Here is a 23,939-nt window from a genome sequence, read left to right as displayed (position 1 = left end):
TTACAATATTTGTTTAGATAATGCAAAACAGTTATGTCTTCCTGTAGCCTGGCATGTTTCTAGGTATTAATATGCAAATAAAATGTCAGTATCAAGTGTTACTTAATTTTTTTTCTGAAAAATCTGAACTGTTCCTAAGTCTCTGTTTTCTTTGTTTTGTTTTCTAAGACAGGGTTTCTCTATATAGTCTTGACTGTCCTGGAACTTGCTGTGTAGACCAGGCTGGCCTAGAACTCTGAGAGATATGCCTGCCTACATCATATATATTAATTCTTTGAGTTTTCTTTTAAACAGGGCAATTTATACAATCAAGTGTCATTTTAGTATAATTTTATTCAAAGTTGTCTTCCATTGATAGCCATTTAATTTTTAAAGTAAATGTAAAATAGAGCCAGGTACTAGGATCTCAGAGTTCAAGTTCAGCCAGGGCTAGATTCTGAGTAAATGCAGAATATAAATTGTTAGTTATTATAGCAATCAGTTGTCTTAATACCTAAAAATAAATAAATAACAAGAAATTGGTTGTGTAGGTAAATCATTTTAAAAGTGGGATATTTTCACTAAAAACCCCACTATAAGTTTTCTGTGGTGTAAGGAAGTCTGAAAGTTGTAATAAATTTTCTTAAAAGATAAATTGTACCCTTTGCAGAATGTCATTGCTAATATGTATTCTTTCTTTCAACTGTTTAGGAATTAATCGACGATTTCATATTTCCTGCATCCAATGTTTACCTGCAGTATATGAGAAATGGAGAGCTCCCAGCTGAACAGGCTATTCCTGTTTGTGGTTCACCAGCTACAATTAATGCTGGTTTTGAGTTACTTGTAGCTTTAGCTGTTGGCTGTGTGAGGAACCTCAAACAGATAGTAGATTCTTTGACTGAAATGTATTACATCGGTACAGCAATAACCAGTAAGTACTTTAAAACAAAGTTGTGATGATGATTCCATTCTAAATTGTTTGCTCTCTTTTCATAAACATGTTTAAAAATATTTTTGTGTTACTTCATAGTCTAAGATTTTTAGCAAATACATATGGGAGTGTAAGTGGTGGTACAAGTGCAAGTATTTGGTAAATTAAATGTCATCTTTCAAATCTGAAATATAACCTATCTCCATTGTAGTCAGTAGCCCCAGTAAATGCAACCAAAATCTAAACTCATGACTCGGAAAACTTTTCAGGCCCTCATAGAGAAATGACTTCACGATTTGTTTTTGTTGTTTTGTTTTGTTTTTCAAGACAGGGTTTCTCTGTGTATCCCTGGCTGTTCTGGAACTCACTTTGTAGACCAGGCTGGCCTCAAACGCACAGAGATCTGCCCGCCTCTGCCCCTTGAGCACTGGGATAAAAGGTGTGTGCTACCACCACCCAACCAACTTCATATTTATTTAAGATTCTCACTATGTAGCCCTGGTTGGCTGCAAACTCATAAGAGATCTGCCTGCTTCTGCCTCCCAAGTGCTGGGATTTAAAGCATGTTCTTTTGTGTGTGTGTGTGTGTGTGTGTGTGTGTGTGTGTGTGTGTGTGTGTGTGTTTGTGTGTGTTTGCGTGCGTGCACACGCGCAAGCATGATCCTTGGCTGTATATAAATCTTGGAAAGGTTTGTAAAATGATTTTATTATTAGATTGTGTTTCAGAATAGAAAAGTATATTGTTAAACAGACTTTAAAATTAGACTTTCATCAGTTCTAGAAAATTTTAAATATAATGAGGTGAAATTTTTTTTAGCTTAATGGAGAGGAGTTTTCCTTTTGAGTAATATACATTTGCATGTTACAAATTGGGTATGGAAATACACGCCTGTAATTCCAGTATCTGGAAGGGTTTCTGTGAGTTTGAGGCCAACCTGTTATTATTAGTTACTTTTGTATTACTGTGATAAAATACAATGAGCAAGGCAACTTATGGGAGGAAGAGTTTATTTGGGCTAACATTTTCAGAGGGATAAAAGTCCATCACCATCTCAGCAGGAAAACATGGCAGCAGGCAGGAACAGTAGAAGAGCCTACATCCTGGAGCTAAAGCAGGAAACAGAATGAACTGAGAATGGCACATAATTTTTGAAGCCTCAGAGCCTGCCCCAAGTGACATATTTTCTCTAATAATGCCACACCTCCTAAACTTACATAAACAGTGCCACAAACTGGGGACAAAGTTCAGCTGCCCAAAGCTATGAGGTACATGTCTTTCAAAAAGATGATCATCCAGGACAGCCAGGAATACATACCAAGGCTCTCTCTCAAAAAATAAAAATAAAAGCAAACAAGTGCTAAAGAGAGTATACACTGAAATAGTACATTTCTGCCCATCTGTTCCCCTGGCATTTTTGATAGCCATCATCATTCATATCTTTCTTCTCATCTTCTGTGTGTTCAGGTCCTCGGGGAGAGCAGCCCGTGTGTTTAACCACTAAGCCATCTCTCCAGCCCCCTCACACTCTTCACTTTGTGTTCCACTTGATATAGCTGTCATTATTCCTTGTCCAACACATGAAGTGTTTTACCTGTTCATTTATTGGCTGTATACCTTTCCCTTCAGCATATTGTCATTTAAATGTCCCCCTAGAAAATGGCATTTATACTGTTTCCAGCTTTACACTAAGTACAAAAACATAAGAATGTTTAAGTAAGTAGATCTACTAATCTCACAACTTTTATAACCATCATCTGGTTTGTTCCTCAACCACTGTGGCTGGGTGGTGGTGGCACACGCTTTTCATCCCAGCACTCGGGAGGCAGAGCCAGGCGGATCTCTGAGTTCAAGGCCAGCCTGGTCTATAGAGCAAGATCTAAGACAGGCACCAAAACTACAGAGTTTGGCAAAGGGGAAAAAAGGCACTGTGATATAAGCAGAACTAAGTTTAACTATATTTGCAAGTGTCAGGATGAGGGCATAAACCCTCACTTTTGGGATTATTTAAACCACAAACTTCAATGAATAAATTTCATTAAAGCTTGAGCAAACCACCATGTCTTGTTATATGTATAAACTAAAAGTTAATGGAGTGGAAAGATGGTTCAGTGGTTAAGAACACTTGCTGCTGCCAGGCGGTGGTGGCGCACACCTTTAATCCCAGCACTCGGGAGGCAGAGCCAGGCAGATCTCTGTGAGTTCGAGGCCAACCTGGTCTCCAAAGCGAGTTCCAGGAAAGGCGCAAAGCTACACAGAGAAACCCTGTCTCAAAAAAAAAAAAAAAAAAAAAAAAAAAAAAAAAAAAAAAAAAAAGAACGCTTGCTGCTATTGTAGAGGTCTTTAGGTGGGTTCCCAGCATTCCACATTGGGTTCCAAGGGTTTTACACATACCTCTAGCATATGTATACCCAAATACATTAATAAAAATATTTTCTGAAAATAAATAATTTTATAGTACAGATGAAACCAAACTTAACAAGGAAATGTTAGCTGTATACCATCTTACATGAATATATTAGACATTTCCATAGAGGCAACACCAGATTAAAAATACGGAGTTTGTTGGGAGTCAGAGATGTGACTCAGTTGGTAAAATGCAGTGGCATTGATGCCCAGTACTACATAAAGTAGGCATGGTGTTACATACTCTAACCCCGTCACTGTGGTGGTAAAAGCAAGAGGATCTTAAGTTCAAGATTATCTTCTGTTACATTGATAGTTCCAGGCCAGCCTGGCTACATGAGACCCTGTCTCAAAAACAAATGAATAGAATTTTAGATTGATGGGTCACTATTTGTCTTAAATGCATTTATTTGTGGAGAAATGCCAAGTGAGGGCCCTGCCTCCAATGACTGTTCAGGTAGTAGTGTTACTGTTTTGTCAACAGAGCTTGAAAAGGACAAAATGGTTTATGCTCATTCTATAAAACTTATTTTTCAGCTTGTGAAGCACTTACTGAGTGGGAATACCTGCCACCTGTTGGACCCCGCCCACCAAAAGGATTTGTGGGGCTGAAAAATGCCGGTGCTACTTGTTACATGAATTCTGTGATTCAACAGCTCTATATGATTCCCTCCATCAGGAACGGTATTCTTGCAATTGAAGGCACAGGTAGTGATGTAGATGATGATATGTCTGGGGATGAGAAGCAAGACAATGAGGTAAATTATACTTCTGTTACCTGTGTTTTTCTGTGTTTGAAATTCTAACAACAGATACCATTCTCCCAATGGCTACTAAGGGGGGTAGTATACTCACCAATCAGTTTTCACAGGAGATTAGTCTAGGACCTCTTTCCAAGTCTCCCCACCCCATCCCAGGATATCAATCTGAATGAAACCTACACAAATCCTTTTACATGATTTATCTGTGGATTATATATAATGCTCTATACACTATCAATGCTGTATAGCAATTGTATTAAATTTCTCAAAATCTATACATGTTTGGTACAGAATCGGTTTTCCTCCCAATATTTACCTTCATGAATCCACAGATGCTGCCCGTGGATATGAAGAGCTAATTGTGTTGTATTTTCCTTCCTCAGACTGTCAAAACTATGTTTGAAAGTTTGCTTTTTTTGAGATTAGTGCAGACTGACCCAGAACTTAAGAACTTCCTTCTGCCAGCTGGATAATACTTCACTAAACCTCCTTAAATCTTTCTGCTTTCTTTCTCTCTCTCTTTCTTTCTTTCTTTTTTTCTTCCTTCCTTCCTTTCCTTATTTATTTGTTTGTTTGTTTATTTATTTATTTATTTATTTATTTATTGGTTTTTCGATACAGGGTTTCTCTGTGTAGCTTTGCGTCTTCCCTGGAACTCACTTGGTAGCCCAGGCTGGCCTCAAACTCACAGAAATCCGCCTCCCCAGTGCTGGGATTAAAGGCGTGTGCCACCACCACCCCGCTATTTTTTTTTTTTAAGCAAGGTCTCATTATATGTAGTTCTGGCTGGCCTGCAACTTGATATGTAGACCAGATTGGCCTCATACTCAAAGAAGTCTACCTGCTTCTGCCTCCTAAGTGCTAGGATTAAAGACTTGCTATCTTTTTGCATTTTAAAATTTGAATTGTGAGTTTAAGGAGTCCTCTATATATTCTGGATTCTACTTCCTCATCAGATAAGTGGTTTTCCATTTTCCTCTCACACTAAATTAGTTGCCCTTTTACTCTCTTGGCAGTATATTTACACAAAAGTTTTTCACTTTCCTGAGATCCAACTTGTACATATGTTGCTTGTACCTTTGATGTCATAGTAAAAAAATCATTACCAACTACAATGTCTCAAAGATTTTTCCTTCAAGAATTTTGTTGTTTTAGCTCTAACTTTTAGGACTTTGGTGCAGATTGAGTTGGATGTTTTCTCTATGTAATATTAAAGAGGCTTTAGCTTCATTCTTTTACAGCTATTAATGTCTATATTCTCACTCAACCTGAAAATGGTAGGAATAAGACTAATAATATAAATTAAAATGTATATACCTTTTGAAAATTAAGTCCTTTGGAAACAAAAGTGTATGTTCACTAACTGGAATTTATCTCAACATATTTTACTACACTTCTGATTAGTTCATTAATGATACTTTTTGATTTCTAGAGTAATATTGATCCCTGATTAGTTCATTAATGATATCTTTTTTGTTTTTAGAGCAATGTTGATCCCAGGGATGATGTGTTTGGATATCCTCAACAATTTGAAGATAAACCAGCGCTAAGTAAGACAGAAGATAGGAAAGAGTACAATATCGGTGTTCTAAGACACCTTCAAGTTATCTTTGGGCATTTAGCTGCTTCTCGACTACAATACTATGTGCCTAGAGGATTTTGGAAACAGTTCAGGTAAAGTATGGATGGATACTCATAAAACACATCTTCAAACTTGACGAATAGCTCATATTCCTAATATATGTATCTTCATCATGTTGGGGAGCCAACAGGCATGGTGCTGGAGTAGTAGCTGAGAGCTTTACATCCTGATATACAGACAGCAGGCAGAGAGAGAGAAAGAGAGACACTGATCCTGGCTTGGGCTTTTGAAACATCAAAGCCCACCCCCAGTGACACACTTCCTCCAACAAAGGGCACGCCTCCTAATCTAGTGGTTCTCAATCTTCTAATGTTTCGGCCCTTCCTTTAATACAGTTTATGTTCTGATGACCCCCAGCTATAAAATTATTCTGTTTGTACTTCATTCATAGCTGTAATTTTGCTTCTGCTATGAATTGTAATGTAAATATATGATTTACAGGGTAGCTGATAGGTGACCCCCTGTTGTAGGCGGAGCTTTCCCATCCCAGGAGCCACTTCCAAATTACCACACAAAGGTTTATATTAATTGTAAATGTTCAGCCAATAACTCAGGCTTATTACTAACTAGCTCCTGCATTTTAAATTAACCCATATTATTTATTTACGCTCTGCCACATGGTGGTACCGTTATTAGCATGACACGTTGATCTTGCTTCTCTGCCCCTCCTCTCAACTCTTGACTCCGCCCTTCTTTCTCCCTGTATCCTGTTTGAGTGCACCACCTATACTTTTTGCCTTGCTATTGGCCAGCCAATCAGCTTTTATTAGCCAATGAAAGTAATACATATTCATAGTGTACAACAGGATTGTTCCACAGCATCTTGTGGGGGCCCACAATCCACACTTTGAGAACTGCTCTCCTAATTCTTCCAAATGGTTTATCGACTAGGGACTAAGCATGCAAATATATGAGCATTTTGGGGGGCATTCCTATTCAAACTATCACATTTGATTTTTTTTAATTTTGTTTTGTTTTTTGAGACATTGTAAATAGTTTTAGAGATAGAGGTTTACCAAAGGGGTTGTGACCCACAGATTGCAAACCACTGCTCTATATAGTTGTGACTGTCCTGGAACTCGATTTGTAGACCAGACTGGTCTCAAACTCACAGACGTCCTCCTGCCTCTACTTCTACAGTGCTGGGATTTAAGGCATGTACTACCACATCCAGTCAAAAAATTATTTTTGTTTTATTCATATGGGTGTTTTACCTGTGTGTATGTTTATACACCACATCCATTAGAGGCCAGAAGATAGCATTGGACCCTCTCGAACTGTCATTACAAATGGTTGTTAGCTGTCATGTGTGTGCTGGGAACCGAACCAGATCCTCTGCAGGAACTACCAGTACTCTTAACTGCTGAGCCGTCTCTCCAGCCTCCTTTAGTCTCTTAAGACATGACATAACTTGATTGTGAAAATGTGTGATGCATAGACAATATAATCATGGGGTCTCATATACTTACCACTATTCAACTTAACCACTAGTCACTTCAGACAATCTTACATATTCCTACCTTTTGGGAGAGGTGGGGCAGGCTTCTCAAGACAGGGTTTCCCTGTGTAACAGCCCTGGCTGTCCTGGAACTTGGCTTTGTAGACCAGTCTGACCTCGAACTCACAGATATCCACCTGCCTCTGCCTCTCAAGTGCTGGGATTAAAGGCATGCGCCACCACCGCCCAGCTTCCTTCCTACTTTTCCAAATTATTTTGAGACAAATCACAGATAATAGCTTCACTTATAAATAACTTCATTATGTGTATTTGATGTCTGTTTTAAAACATAATGGATCTATTACTGTGCTTTTTAAAGCTTGCTTGATACTGAACACAGTGTTTGGACTTTCCCCATTAGCTCAAATAATTTTCCCTGGTATTTTCTCAAAATCAGAATTCACATGAGGACCATATGCCACAAATAGTATTTTCTCTTTTTTCCCCTGCATGCTTTTTTTAAGGTGCCTAGTGAGATCCAGAGACTTGATCAGATTAGCATGGTATTTTTGATTTTTTTTTTTTTACAGGCAAGGCTACTGGATCCCCATGTTTACCTCCATGAAGAGTCGGTACATGATGCTTGTCTGCCTCTTCTCCGATGGTAGCAGCAATCATCTTGTATTACTCACTTGGCCTTATATTTATATTATTACAATGAAATCTTTTCAGTTGCCAATCTATCAAGAGAATGGGTTTATTTAGTTTTAAAGATTTGAAGTCCAAGATTGGACATTTTATAGTAAAGACAGCATAAATGCACTGCTCTTGGGAGTTGATTTTATATGATTGGTTTGGGTTTCTGGTTTTTTAGCTTCAGTTCATGTTTTTAAGTCAGTACCTACAATACTCCAGTAAGAAACACTACATTCTCCTGACAGTGGTATTGATGGCAGCAGTGGGGCACACCTTTAATCCCAGCACTCAGGAGGTAGAGGCAGGTAGATCTCTGAGTTCTGGGCCAACCTGGTCTACAGAGTGAGTTCCAGGACAGTCAGGGCTACACAGAGAAATTCTGTTAGAGAGAAAACAAAAAGAGAATAAAAGAAATGTTACAGTCTTGGTAGCAATATATAGTTTGTTTTTTATATAGTGCTGCTCCAAAGTGTAGGGATATACAGTTAAGTAGTAGTAGCACACTTGACTAGCATAGCCAAGGGCCCTAACTCCCATCCTCAGCAATGGCAAGTACAGTTCCTCCAAGGGATCTCTAGGCAGCTGACAGAAGGAACTAGAGGGTTGCCTGCCCTCTGCTTCTGGCAGAGTGAGGCTCCCCTTGTATTATTTTTTTCCTTCCCAATAAAGAATCCTTTAATTCTTAACACTGTCAGCAACAAGATTGCTGCTACCATCGGAGAAGAGGCAGACAAGCATCATGTATTTCCCTAATTAAACCTCTACTCAGTACTGGGAGTTTGTGTGTACCACTACTCTACCAGTTACAATTTTTTTCAGTCTCATCACCAGAACACCCCTCTTCCTCTTTGCAGACCATTCTGTTTTCCCTCTACTTTATATTCTTCTGACTCTATAAGGCTTTTATAAATCCAAAATTTCTGTTCCTGTTATCTGAGAATTGCACACTTTCTCACCTTTCATGGTGATATTTGTCAATTGTTTTTGTTTTTGTGACTTTCATTTTGGTGTTTTGATTTTTGTTGTCATTTGAGACTGGCTGGCCTTGAAATCAGGATCCTCTTGCCTTGGCCACTTGAATACTGAGATTATAGGTGTGTGCCACAATGCTGTGTATTTTCCCCTTTCTTATGCCTTTGCTGTTTTCTACTCTCTGTACTAGTGAACCTCACAATTAGGTTTGTATGATTGTTTCCTTGTGATTAGATTCAGATTAAATTTGAAAGAGAGCAAAAAGGCTATATTAATGATGTTATAGGCTTCTCATTGCACATACATGAGCATTTGTTCATTTAATAACTCATGATAGCTGGTACCATGGTGTCCTAACAGATGCCTGTTAAAGGGCATACATGTTTAGAAGTGAGGGAGATTGTGTTGTAGCTTGAAAGTAAATAGAATAGATTAGTGTCATTTCCAATAATGTAACAGTTTAATTTTAACAAATGATAGATCTGATTTAAAGTTGCTATGTGTAGGTTGTTTTTTTTTTTTTTTTTTTTGGTTTTTCGAGACAGGGTTTCTCTGTGTAGCTTTGCGCCTTTCCTGGAACTCACTTGGTAGCCCAGGCTGGCCTCGAACTCACAGAGATCCGCCTGCCTCTGCCTCCCGAGTGCTGGGATTAAAGGCGTGCGCCACCACCGCCCGGCTTATGTGTAGGTTTTTTTGTGTAAAATATGCGATATTATTTGCCATGTACAAGGAATATTTATCAAACAGTGCTCTGGCATATATAAAGTACATTTGTTATCTCTCTTGCTTGGAAAGAATATACTTATGTCCTCTTTGTGTATTATTCTATGAATACAATGTCAGGTATCTGATCGATTCCATCAGGGCCTGTGCTTGAGCAGTGGCAGTTCTCATTCTGTGGTATATGTGTGTGTGTGAATGACACTTGGTTTTCAGGATTAGTTTTTCTAACTTAAATCCTGAGATCACTGAAAATAGATTAACTGTAGAACTAGAAAAGTCAGTTTAATGAAGGTGGACACACAATTCTTTTTGTCTGTAATCCCAAATTTAGCAAAATGATAAGTGAAAATCTCCCTGATAGATCTACCACCTCATTTTAATAGCATCTACAGCTAAGTTCAAAATGCTAGATAATGTATATCACATTATCTGAACCAACCACCCTTCTTAAATCCATGCTGTCCATCAACCATACCAGGAGTTCTGTGGCAATTTTTTGCCACTAGAGTAGCACTTTTATTTAACATAAAGTGCTGGGTGGACTTTTGTGGTGTTTCCTATATCCTCATGTAGTTGTTTCAATATGCTGTCATTATAATTGCCTTACCCACAGCCCTGGGAAATAAAAATGTTTGTATTGTTGTGAATGTCATATGTTACATGTTATATTCCATTCATTTGCAGGCTTTGGGGTGAGCCTGTTAATCTTCGTGAACAACATGATGCTTTGGAGTTCTTTAATTCGTTGGTGGATAGTTTAGATGAAGCTTTAAAAGCCTTAGGGCATCCAGCTATGCTAAGTAAAGTCTTGGGAGGTTCCTTTGCTGATCAGAAGATTTGCCAAGGCTGCCCTCATAGGTAAATGCTAATGTATAATACTGTTATATGCTAACGAATAAAATTCTTAATAGTGCTAATATAAAAATGGAATATGCCACTATTTATTAAACTCCCACAAGTGAATAAATTAAGTACTATGAATATGTGAGTACTGTAGGGTGGTTTTTGGTTTTGTTCAGTAACTCGATTCCTTTTCTTGTGCTTAATATTTTACTATTTTATACTTTTAATTCTTTCATATATTCCTAAGGAACTAGGAATATGCATATGTTTAGAATTGTTTGCCTTTTATCTTAGAATTTAATAATAAATACATTGAGTTTAGAAGATAACTGGCTAGAGTTGTTATTTTCTTTTTAAAACAGTAAAACAGTTCCATCTATTACCATTTTTACACACACATTACCATTCTCAAGGTATGTGTTTTTCGTGTTTTTTGGTTTTTTTTTGCTGCTATGGTTTTAATTTTAAAGGGAAATTAAGGTCTGGATGTAGTAGTTCTTACCTGTAGTTAATCTTCTTGGGAGGCTGAGCAGAGTGGATCTCTGTGAGTTCGAGGCCAGCCAGGGCTACACAGAGAAACCTTGTGTTGAACCCCCCCCCCAAAAAAAAAAAAAAAGAATACTGACTATTCTTCTGCTCTTATAGAGGGCTGATTTCAGTTCTAAGCACCTACACGCTAGCTAACAACCAACCATCTATAACTTTGTTTGGGGGGCTCTGATGCTCTTCTCGTCAGGCAGTAGGCATACATAGGGTCCAGATACATAATACTCATAATAAATAAATAAAACTTTAAAAACCTAATAGTTTATGCGCTCTATATGTAATGATAAACATAATTTCTAACTGTCAAATCACACCAACATTTTATTTTGGTGCTATAAGGAAACCTGTTACTTTGTGTGCTAATTTTAACTAGGGGTGCTAGAAAGCCAGCTCATTGTTTAGAAACTGGCTATTGTTGCAGAGGATCCAACTCCATTTACCAAGAATCTGACACCTCCTCCTGGCTTTTTCAGGCACCAGGCATGTACAGTGTACACATTCATACATGAAGGCAAAACACCCATACACATAAAATAATTTTTCGAAAACAAACTGGGGGCTGGAGAGATGACTCAGCAGTTAACTAGCTCTTGCTGCTCTTCCAGAGAAAACCCAAGTTTAGTTCCTAGGACCCACATCAGCCAGTTCATAACCATAACTAATTCTAGAAGATCCAACACCCTTTTCTGGCCTCTGCAGACACACAAGATTACACAAAAATTTAAAAACAAAAAATACTTTTTTATTGGGGACAGCAAGATGCTTCAAGTTTAGCAAAATATGGAAGGAGAGAACCAACTTCACAAAGCTGTCCTGATACGCATGTATATGTAGTGACGTACACAGTGTAAAAAAATTTTTTTTGTTTTTGTTTTTTGAGACAGGGTTTCTCTGTGTAATAGCCCTGGCTGTCCTGGAACTCACTCTGTAGACCAGGCTGGCCTGGAACTCACAGATCCCGAGTGCTGGGATTAAAGACATATGCCAACACCTCCCAGCTTAAATAATACATTTTTAAGATTTGCTTTTTATTAAAATTCTCTCAAAACAAGTTAATGGTGATTTGCAATCTCTAAGATGATAATTTTAAAGCCAATGAAATGGCTCAGCAAGCTAAAGATGCTTGTCTCCAAGCCTAATGACCTAAGTTCTATCCTCTAGTCCCATATTGTGGAAGTAGAGAACCAATACACAGAGTGTAATTTTTTAAAAGGTAGTATTTCTACATAAACCAAACTATTTTATGTAGTCATGGGCTGATTTTTATCATTAATGGAAGCATTTTGTTTCTTAGTGAGTAAATTAAAGATTTATTTATTTATTATATATACAGTGTTCTGCCTGCATATGTCCTTGCAGGCCAGAAGAGGGCACCAGATCTCATTACAGATGGTTGTGAGCCGCCATGTGGTTGCTGGGAATTTAACTCAGGACTTTTGGAAGAATAGGCAGTGCTCTGAACCCCTGAGCCATCTCTCCAGCCCTGTGGGATTATAATTTAAATGAGAGGTTGTATGTGTTCTTTGGGCATATATTGTCCAGTAGCCTGAACAACTTTTGGTTCTTTTGAAAATTTTTTCATCTGAAGCAAGTGATATAATAATTTTAACCTCTTAATTATTGATAAAATAACCAACATTTTGGTTATTTGTTTCTATCAATCTTGTAAAACTAAGAGATTTTCTTAGTTTTTCAAGACTGGATTTCTATGTGTAGCCCTGGCTGTCCTAGAACTTGCTGTATAGTCCAAGCTAGCCTCAAACTCATCTGCCTGCTTCTGCCTCCCAAGTGCTGGGATTAAAGGCAGATGCCACCACCACTGGGCTTCCAAGAGAAAATTTTAAAAGAACATAATCTTTAAGCCAGATCCATAATTCTTGACCAACAACTAAACTAGTCTGTTTTTGTTATATCCAGTATAATCAAGTAGAATCCAAGTCTCCTACTATAAGACTTTGTTTGCCTAGAATGGTGGTTAAAAAACTGTTAGAGCATGGGCCTAATCTAGCTAGTTAACTGTTCTATAAAGTCTTATTGGAATTTGCTCACTCAATTATGTATTGTCTGTCTACTTTTACTAAAATTGGAAAATTGAGCACTTGCCACAGAGACAATGGGACCCATAATTAATTACTGTGAAAACAACATGGCAGACTAAAAGAGCTTAAACTGTAAGCCCAGCTAGCCCTATTATTTGTTGTTGTTTTTCAAGACAGGGTTTCTCTGTGTAACCGTGGCTGTCCTGGAACTCCCTCTGTGGACCAGGCTGGCCTTGAACTCAGAGTGCTCGGATTAAAGGCGGGCTCCACTACCTCCCAGCTAGCCAGTCTTAATTTCCATTTTACCTAGTTCTTTTGACTAAAGTTTCAAACGCATTCCACTCAAATGTGGGTGGTGATAGTTCTCTAGCAATTTGTCATGAAGGCAAAGAATTTTTTTTTTGTTTCTCTTGGCTTTATTCCCTTTACCCCCTTCTCTTCGTCACGCCCCACAGCTTTTTTCTTTCTAGCCCTGTTTTTTTTCTTTCATGTTTATTTATTTATTTTTCTATTATCAGCTTGATACAGTATAAATTCTTATCGTAATGGTGAAATGTTTCATAGAGGCTTGCCCAGTGATTGAGTAAAACCAAAACTTATAAGCCACAGTTATCCTAGGGTCCCCCCTGCTATATAGCCTCCCTGTTCTGTGGGTTGCAGTTTGATTGTTCTTTGCTTTATATCTAGTATCCACTTATGAGTGAGTACATACCATGTTTGTCCTTCTGGGTTTGGGTTACCTCACTCAGGATGATTTTTTCTAGTTTCATCCATTTACCTGCAAATTTCATGCTATCATGTAGCTAGAGTTTTTCTGGTCCTGCCTTGCCCACAGTCAGGACAAATCTCTGTCACCCGCCAGTCCCACAGCAGCTCAGACCCAACCAAGTAAACACAGAGACTTATATTGCTTACAAACTGTATGGCCGTGGCAGGCTTCTTGCTAACTGTTTTTATAGCTTAAATTAATCCATTTCTATAAATCTATATCTTGCCACGTGGCTCATGGCTTACCGGTGTCTTCACATGCTGCTTGCCATGGCAATAGCTGGCAGTGACTCCCTTCCTCAGCCTTCCACTTCCCAGAATTCTCTTCTATGTTAGTCCCGCCTATACTTCCTGCCTGGCCACTGGCCAATCAGTGTTTTATTTATTGACCAATCAGAGCAATTTTACATACAGACCATGCCACATCACTGTCATTTTTTTCTCTGCTGAGTAGTACTCCATTGTGTATATGACCACATTTTCTTAATCCATTCTTCAGTTGACGGGCATCTAGGTTGTTCTGTCTATTATGAATAGTTTTGCTATGAACGTAGTTGAGCATGTATCTTTGTGATATGATTGAGCATTTTTTGGGTATATGCCCAAGAGTGGCATGGCTGAGTCTTGAGGTAGATCAATTCCCAATTTTCTGAGAAACCAGAAGGCAAAGAATTTAACATATAGAATGTATAATCAACCTAATGTAGTGACCAGAACAATCTAACTAACCAGGAAATGCCATTGGTATTGGTAATATTCCATGACTTAGGGGTTTTATAATCTAAGTATTACAGATTTAGTTTTCATTAAATATGTAAATAATCAAATATTTAGAGAACTAAAGAGTAAATCCTTTTCTGATAATTTCTTAAATACCTTTAGGTACGAATGTGAAGAATCCTTTACGACTCTGAATGTAGACATTAGAAACCACCAAAATCTTCTTGATTCTTTGGAGCAGTATGTCAAAGGAGATTTGTTAGAAGGGGCAAATGCTTATCATTGTGAAAAATGCAATAAAAAGGTATGAATTGTCTGTTAAGATAACTATGATACTTCTAACTAAGGAGCTATGGATAGTTGATAGCTCCTGGTGAGGGAAAGACCACTTCTTTAAGTCCTGGTAAATGGACTGCAATCCAGTGAATGGCCTTACACCCAGAAGAATATGGACAGCACAAATTGGACTTGGTAGGTCCTTTATAAAAAGAAAAAAAAAGACATGGGGCTTGGAGGTGGATCTGAAGTTCACACTTTTTTTTAATCTTCCTTTATCATGATAATAAAAAAGGTGTGTGTGTGTGTGTGTGTGTGTGTGTGTGTGTGTGTGTGTGTTAAGGAAGTTCAAAAGTAGTGCCAGAAAAGGCTAGGAAATATAAAATTATAATAGCTTGATAGCACCTTTGTTGTGAGTTAACACAGATTTGTTTTTCCAAGAAAATACAGAGCTGATGGAGGAAACCATTTTTCCTCTTATGACAAGGATTGTTTTGCTGAAACTATTAATTTTTTTTGTTTTGTTTTGTTTTGGATTTTCGAGACAGGGTTTCTCTGTGTAGCTTTGCGCCTTTCCTGGAGCTCACTTGGTAGCCCAGGCTGGCCTCGAACTCACAGAGATCCGCCTGGCTCTGCCTCCCAAGTGCTGGGATTAAAGGCGTGCGCCACCACCGCCCGGCAAAACTATTAATTTTTTAAATAGAGTAAAATTGTTTTTTGTACCTAATTAGATCTTACCTATGGGAACTTAGCTCTTCGAGGGAGAAGGATGTTCAAATGTATAAATAGTAAATTATGTTTACCTTTTCTAGCTTCCAAACCATTTCACCTCTAAGTCACTCGTATTATTTGGCTTACCACACCACTTAGAGAAGTATTAAAGTCTGTACATTGGGTTTTATGGGCTATGAAGCAACATTGTCTGTCACCATAGCTCTCAGACATGAGGCAGGTTGCTAAACTTCACCAGGACTCTTATCCTATCTTTAAGTTTCAGTAGTGCCATCTTAAGGTTGTAAGGATCTCAAATATATTATCACCTGTGTAATATTAACTGCCTTCTAATTGCCCAATAAAAAGTAAACTATTTCTTCAGTTGCTTACAGAAAACAACCTTTATTGGGATAACTATAAATAACAAACAACGGGCTTGGGCGGTGGTGGCGCACGCCTTTAATCCCAGCACTTGGGAGGCATTGGCAGGCAGATCTCAGTGAGTTCGAGGCTAGCCTGGTCTACAAAGTGAATTCCAGGACAGCCAGGATGGTTACATAGAGAAACCCTGTCTCGAAAAACAGAACAACAAAAAAATAACAAACAGTGGCTAGAGGCAAGGACAGTATAGAAACCAGGCAGTAAGTAACATGTAAATAACTAATTTTTGCAATTTCTAATAACTGGTATAAGCTGTTTCCATATTAACCAGTTAATGTTTACATCAACCTCACAGAATTACCTTATGATTGCAATCCAAGTAAGTCTTAAGAAAACTTGATACAGTGATTATAATTTGTTTTGTTTTGTTTTTAAGAATTTGCGCCGGGCGGTGGTGGCGCACGCCTTTAATCCCAGCACTCGGGAGGCAGAGGCAGGCGGATCTCTGTGAGTTCGAGGCCAGCCTGGTCTCCAAAGCGAGTTCCAGGAAAGGCGCAAAGCTACACAGAGAAACCCTGCCTCGAAAAACCAAAAAAAAAAAAAAAAAAAAAAAAAAAGAATTTGCTTAAGAGGCTGGGGAGATAACTCACAGTGAAGAATGGTTACTGCTCTTTTAGAGGACCTGGATTCAGTCTCTTAGCACCCACATGGCAGTTCACAGTCATCTATGGTTCCAGTTTCAGGGAATCTGTTGCCCTTATCTGGCCTCCTCAGCCACCAGGCACACATGTGGTATATACTTACACATCAAATAGTTTGATTTACCACTATGCAAGGGAAGCCAAAGCACCAGAGTTACCTTGGGTCCAGATGAGCCTAAACTACATAGCCTGAAGCCAACTAGAACTATATAGTATGAGGCCCTATCTTAAAAAACAAAAACAAAAAAAAATTCCAAGAGAAAAATGTTTGATTGGTCTGGTCTTGATAGCACAATCATGTAACCTCAACTAGGAGGCTGAAGCAATAGGATAACACATTCAAGTCCTGTCTGGGCTACAAAGCAAGTTTAAAACAAGCCTGGGCAAAAAAGAATTGGAGGTATAGCTAAAGGTGAGTGCTTGCTTAGCATGTGAGACAGCCTAGGTTCACTTTCTGATTTGGGAGTGTGGTGGTGGTGGTTGCTTGGATTTTGGTTTGTTTTTTATAGTGGACTGTATCTATTAATTTTCTCTTTATTTTAGGTTGATACTGTAAAGCGTTTGCTAATTAAAAAATTACCTCCCGTACTTGCTATCCAACTAAAACGATTCGATTATGACTGGGAAAGAGAATGTGCAATCAAGTTCAATGATTACTTTGAATTTCCTCGAGAGTTAGACATGGAACCTTACACAGTTGCAGGTGTTGCTAAGCTAGAGGGGGATAACGTAAACCCAGAAAGTCAACTGATACAACAGAATGAGCAGTCTGAAGAGAAAGCAGGAAGCACAAAATACAGACTTGTTGGTGTGCTTGTGCACAGTGGTCAAGCAAGTGGGGGACATTATTATTCTTACATCATTCAGAGGAATGGAGGAGATGGTGAAAAGAATCGGTGGTATAAGTTTGATGATGGAGACGTAACAGAGTGTAAAATGGATGACGACGAAGAAATGAAAAACCAGTGTTTTGGTGGCGAGTACATGGGAGAAGTGTTTGATCACATGATGAAGCGCATGTCGTACAGGCGCCAGAAAAGGTGGTGGAATGCTTATATACTTTTTTATGAACGAATGGACACAATAGACCATGATGATGAGGTGATACGATACATATCGGAGATTGCTATCACCACAAGACCCCATCAGATTGTTATGCCATCAGCCATTGAGAGAAGTGTGCGGAAGCAGAATGTACAGTTCATGCACAACCGAATGCAGTACAGTCTGGAATACTTTCAGTTTATGAAAAAACTACTTACGTGTAATGGTGTTTACTTAAACCCTCCTCCAGGTAAGTGTCGAGTTAGCTTCCTATAGCATAGGGTAATTTATTTATTAATACGCATAAGCCTTGCTTTTTCTTTTTTAGATTTATCCATTTTTTATGTATGAATGTTTTGCCTGCATGTATGTCTATGCTTTGTGTACATGGATTCACTGGAACTGGAATTACAGAGTCAAATGTTGGGAACTTAACCTCTATCCTCTAAAAGTGTTCTTGATTGCTGAGGCATCTTTCTAATCCTTATTCCTTTTTTTGTGGGGGGAGGGTTCAAGACAGGGTTTCTCTGTCCTGGAATTCACTCTGCAGACCAGGCTTGCTTCGACCTCAGCTTCTTTGTTGTTGTTGTTTCCCAGTATTTTTTTTAATGTGGTGCTGGGATTTGAACCCAGGACCTTGTGCATGGTAGATGAACACTGCCACTGAGCTACATTCCCAGCCTTGGTTTTTTTGTTTGTTTTTTTGTTTTGTATTGGTTGATTTGGGGGGGGGGGGATTGGTTGGTTTGGTTTGGTTTGGTTTGGTTTTGGTGTTTCAAGACAGGGTTTCTCTGTAATAGTCCTGGCTGTCCTGGAACTCAACTTTGTAGACTAGGTTGGCCTAGAACTCACAGAGATTCACTAGCCTCTACGTCCTGAGTGCTGGGATTAAAATGGTGCACCATTATGGCCGGCATTTTTGTTTGTTTGTTTGTTTGTTTGTTTATATTAAGTGCCAAATTCAGGAATGGGAATTCTGTAAGTAATCTAAGAAGAGTTCTTTTATATTAACAAATTGAGAGCACAAAGTACAAACTAGTTTGAAAGTGGGGCTTGACCAGAAATTTTGATTGTTTTTTAAATACGTGTATATGTTTGGTTTTTTGTTTGTTTGTTTGTTTTTAGGACAAGATCACCTATCTCCCGAAGCAGAAGAAATCACTATGATTAGTATTCAGCTTGCTGCTAGATTCCTCTTTACTACAGGATTTCACACAAAGAAAATAGTTCGTGGCTCTGCCAGTGATTGGTATCTTGTTTTGGATTTTTATTCCTATTTAAAATTTGGTGGGATTCTTTAGTAGAGTGCTTTATGTTTTCAGAACCATGAAGTTATTGTTTCAAATTTAAAAGACAGAATTAAAAAATAGTAATTGTATTTGTTTGTTTTTTGGTTTTGGTTTTTCAGGACAGGGTTTCTCTGTGTAACCCTGGCTGTCGAACTCGCTTTGTAGACTGGCTGGCTTGGAACTAAAGGCATGTGCCACCATACCCAGCTATAATGTCTTTTTAACAATTGTTACTTATTAAGAGTCAATGAGATATCTCAGTGTATGAAAGCTCTTACCACCAAACCTGACAAAACTGAATTTTGATTCCTTAGAACCCACATAGTGGAAGGAGAGAACCTATTCCTGCAAATAGTCCTTTTAGCTAAATAAGTATAAAAACCTTTTTTTACTTACCTAGAAGATACTCCAGTAAGAAGGTATTTTGTCATCATTTAATAATGTGTTTTGGTTTGGGGAGCCTTTTTGTTTTTTGACACAGGGTTTCTCTGTGTAGCCCTGACTATCCTGGAACTCTGTATGTAGACCAGGCACCACGGCCACTTGACTAACAACAGTCTTCTAGTAACCAATGGTAGCTTTCATGTATTTTGTAATTCCATGATATTAGGCCAAGTCATATAGTATTCATCTGTCTTTTCCCCCAACCCCCACAGAGTTTCTCTGTGTAGACCTAGCTAGCCTCGAACTCTCTGTAGACCAAACTAACCTAGAACTCAGATCCACCAGCATTAAAGACATGTGTCACCACATTAATACTAGAAGTGGTCATTACTGCTGCTGCCTTCAGTGAAAAAAAGATGTTTGCTATGTTTTGTTTCCTAGAAATCCATCTCTTTACTGTAGGATAAGTGACCTAAATTAATAGTTGTGGTTTGTTTTGTTTTAGGTATGATGCATTGTGTATTCTCCTTCGTCACAGCAAGAACGTGCGGTTTTGGTTTGCTCACAATGTCCTTTTTAATGTTTCAAATCGATTTTCTGAATACCTTTTGGAATGCCCTAGTGCAGAAGTGAGAGGTGCATTTGCTAAACTTATAGTTTTCATTGCACATTTTTCCTTGCAAGATGGGCCATGTCCTTCACCTTTTGCATCTCCTGGACCTTCTAGTCAGGTAATTGTGCCTTTGTTGATAATTATTTGTATATTTACCAAAAAAATGTGTTTTCCTGAAGTTGAAGAGAGAAACCTGAATGTCTTTGTTTTTTTTTAAATATTTACCACAATAACAAAGCCTGATACCTGAGTTCCATTAAAATTACTGGATAAAAAGCAACAGTAAATATTTGCCCTTTAAAAATGTGTGGGTGACCTGGGGTATGATTCAGTGGTTGAGAATATTCCTAAAATGTACAAGGCTCTGATTTCCATCTCTAGCACAGAAGGGAATTTTCTTAAAGAAAATTTGTGTGTGTGTGTGTGTGCGCGTGCTTTTTAAACATTTATTTTGTATTTGTTGTGCATGTGCCACAGCCTAAGTATTATGGTCGGAGAGCAACCTGTGAGAGTAACTTGTGAGAGTCAGTTCTCTCCTTCCACCATGTGGGTTCTAGGGCTCAAACTCCTGGCCCTCTGTTTGGGTGGTAAGCTCTCCCACTTTACCCACTGAGCTATCTCCCCAGGCCTATTTTTTAATTAGCTTACAAAATAGTGTTTCCACATGGGATTTTCGTATCTACTTCATTTTGGTGGTGGTTTGTTTTTGTTTGTTTGGTTTGGTTTTTCAAGACAGGGTTTCTCTGTGAAACAGTCCTGGCTGTCCTGGAACTCACTTTGTAGACCAGGCTGGCCTTTGAACTCACAGAGATCTGCCTGCCTATGCCTCCCGGGTGCTGGGATTAAAGGCTTAAAGGCATGCATCACCATGCCTGTCTTGTTGGGATTTTTTAATGAGCATTTTTGGTTTTAATTGCAGCAAAGTTAAAAAAAATCTATAATTAACTCAAAGGCTAAGTGTAGAGGCACATGCTTGTAACTCTCCTACCTGGGAAGCTAAGGCAGGGGGGGTGAGAGTTCAAAGACAACCTGGGTTCTGCACATTGAGACCCTGTCTCAAAACAAAATTAATTAAAGGAAAAAGGAAAGCTGGGAAACCTACTTGAGGTCTTCATTCCCTTTGGCAAGAATCAATTCCTTTTAATAGTTTGTGGCACAGGCCTATAATCCCAGCCTCCTCAGAAGCTTAGGCTGGAGAATTGCAAATTCAAAGCCAGCTTGGGCCAACTTAGTTTCAACGCTTCTCTATTAGTAAGAAGAGATCTTGGAATATAGCTCAGTGGCAAAGTTCTTCTCTAGCATTAGCATACACAAGGCCTTGGATCAGTCTAGTGGTGGTAGGCAGGGTAGATAGAGTTCATGTGATCAGTCATTCCAGAGAAGTATTCTTGTGTTCAACATATACATACATGTTTCCTTTTTACTAGAGTATAATTATTTTTTCTCCTTGTTGAGAATTAACTAGTGTTTTCTCCTTTACAGGCTTATGACAACTTAAGCTTGAGTGACCATTTACTTAGAGCAGTACTAAATCTCTTGAGGAGGGAAGTTTCAGAGCATGGACGTCATTTACAGCAGTATTTCAACTTATTTGTAATGTATGCCAATTTAGGTAAGAATTGAAATTTTCATAATCTCTGTTTTTTGGGTTTTTCTTTTTTTCCAAGACAGGGTTTCTTTGTGTATCTTTGTGCGTTTCCTGGAGCTCGCTCTGTAGACCAGGCTGGCCTCGAACTCACAGAGATCCACCTGGCTCTGCCTCCCGAGTGCTGGGATTAAAGGCGTGCGCCACCACCGCCTGGCCCATAATTTCTGTTTTAAAGTATTATGTTAAATGAGTCATCCAGAAGGTCAAATGATGAACTATAGAGATTTTTCTTTACATCAAACCTTTTCCTCTGTGTGCTTTATAATTTTTTATGTATACCTCTGATAAACACAGGTGAAAGTTTGTTCAGTTTTGCCTCCTTAAGCAATGATACCGCGTCTGTTTGCTTTATTATTTTATGTACATTGGTGTTTTACCTGCATATGTGCCTATATGAGGGTGTTGGATTTCCTAGAACAGGACTGCCTCTGTTTGACAGCTTTCTTTCTCAAAGTAGCTTGCTCTTTCCAATATTACCTGCTTGTTCTTGTTCAGTTACTACTAGAACTTTACTGAAATATCATGCTCTATTGAGTTTCACTATTTTTGTTGCAAAAGATTGGATCTAGGGAGAACACTTGTCTACCACAAACATGGGCATTGCCAGTGCTAAAGTGTAGGGGCACACCTTTAATTTTAGCACTAGGGAGGCAGATTGATCCCTGATTTTGAGGCCAGCCTGTCTTAATAGTGAGTTGTGAGTTTCTAGACCAGCCAGAGTGACAATGAGATTGTGTCTCAAAAAAAGCAACAAATAGTTATTGCATTGTTATTTTGGTGTTTCTTTTAATTAGCTTGGACAGGAAATATGTGTCCTATAATAGAAATGACTAAAATTGCCAGCTGGGCGGTGGTGGCACACTCCTTTAACCCCAGCGCTCCAGAGGCAGAGGCAGGAGGATCTCTCTGAGTTCAAGGCCATCTTGGTCTGTAGAGCGACTTCCAGAACAGACAAAGCTACACAGAGAAACCCTGTCTTGGCAGGGTGGGAGAGTGAGGGGTGGCAGGGGGGAATTGCCGATAAGGTATTAGTATGCTTACCTTAAAATAACTATTGGCAAATTCCCTATTAGTGATAATTCTGTTTGACCATATTCAGAACTGGTTCAGAAACTTAGAGAATTATTTTTTAATGACTTCTTTAAAAAACTTTTACATTGAAATTTGAGTTCTGTGCCCAAGCAGAACTTACTGATTTATGGCCCTCTTTACTTCTCATTTGTCTTTATGGTTGGTTGTGATCTCCAGCCTATGCTGCATACCAGAACCCTATTTCTCACTTAATCGCTCTTATAGTAGGGATTACAGTCTAGTTCACATCTAGACTTTAAATTTTCCTGGCTGTAAGGTCTTCCTTATCCTGTTGTCTACACCCTTATGCCAAATGGTCACTGTTTCGCATAGAATTCAATATTAAAACTGCTAAAGTGGTAAATTTATTATCCTAGTTTAGTAAATCTGAATCCAGGTAAAAAACAGTGTATCCCTAATTATAATGTGATAGGCAAGAGTTAGGCATAATCCAGCTGAGCGGTGGCGGTGCACGCCTTTAATCCCAGCACTCAGGAGACAGAGCCAGGTGGATCTCTGAGTGTGAGGCCAGCCTGGTCTACAGAGCAAGATCCAGAACAAGCACCAAAACTACACTGGGAAATTCTTCCTTGAAAAAAAAAAAAAGTTAGGCATAATCCTAGCTCTTGGGAGATAGAAGTAAGTAGATTTCTGAATTTGAGGCTGGCCTGGTCTACATAGTGACTTCTAGAATAGCCAGGACTACATAAGGAAGCGCTATCTCAAAAAAAAAAAAAAAAAGTGATAGATCAGGGTTAGAAAGTTCGCTGAGTGGTTAAAGTGCTTGTTGAACAAGAGTTCAAATCCTCAGAACTCATGAAAATGCTGAGTGATGAATGATGGTTTGCCTGTAATTCCAGCCTGAAAAGGTTGAGACAAGGTATCTGCAGAGCAAACTGGCTAGTAAAATAAAGTATCTGCAAGCTCTAGGTCTGAGAGATCTTGCCACAGAGGATAAGGTGGAAGAGCTTTTGAGGAAGATTCTCAACATAACTTTGGTCTCCACAGACATGTGCACCATGAATACGCATACGAAGAGCCTGGAAATGATCGACAAATTTTTTTTCTAAATTATATTTTTTTAATGTGTATTGGTGTTTGCCTACATGTATATTTGAGTGAGGGTACCAGATCCCCTAGAACTGGAGTTACAGACAGTTATGAGCTGCCATGTGGGTGCTGGAAATTGAACCCAGGTCCTCTGGAAGAATAGTCAGTGCTCTTAACCTTTTGCAATTCCTCCAGCCTAGACAAATATTTTTAATAACTGTTGGTTTTGTTCACAAAGTTCTTTCGATCCTAATGTTTTCCTTCCCCATTTTTCTTTCTCTGCCTGTTTTCTGTCTTCCTTTT

The 23,939-nt window shown here is 38.6% G+C and overlaps 1 protein-coding gene across 4 annotated transcripts in view; it reads left to right on the top strand.

Moving 5' to 3' along the window:
- Usp9x (ubiquitin specific peptidase 9 X-linked) overlaps positions 1–23,939 on the top strand; it is a 122,076-nt gene that overhangs the window by 84,969 nt on the left and 13,168 nt on the right. For all 4 annotated transcript variants that reach the window (XM_028875920.2, XM_037198866.1, XM_028875924.2 and 1 more), the window contains exons 30-38: positions 691–913; positions 3,855–4,075; positions 5,562–5,752; positions 10,234–10,407; positions 14,628–14,769; positions 17,081–17,831; positions 18,707–18,830; positions 19,760–19,985; positions 21,350–21,479. In XM_028875920.2, the coding sequence (XP_028731753.1) occupies positions 691–913; positions 3,855–4,075; positions 5,562–5,752; positions 10,234–10,407; positions 14,628–14,769; positions 17,081–17,831; positions 18,707–18,830; positions 19,760–19,985; positions 21,350–21,479 (2,182 nt within the window). The remainder of the gene's footprint in view (positions 1–690; positions 914–3,854; positions 4,076–5,561; positions 5,753–10,233; positions 10,408–14,627; positions 14,770–17,080; positions 17,832–18,706; positions 18,831–19,759; positions 19,986–21,349; positions 21,480–23,939) is intronic.

The sequence above is a fragment of the Peromyscus leucopus genome, chromosome X (genome assembly GCF_004664715.2).
Source record: "Peromyscus leucopus breed LL Stock chromosome X, UCI_PerLeu_2.1, whole genome shotgun sequence".
Classification (NCBI taxonomy): Eukaryota; Metazoa; Chordata; class Mammalia; order Rodentia; family Cricetidae; genus Peromyscus; species Peromyscus leucopus.
This window is presented reverse-complemented; position numbering and strand designations above follow the sequence as displayed.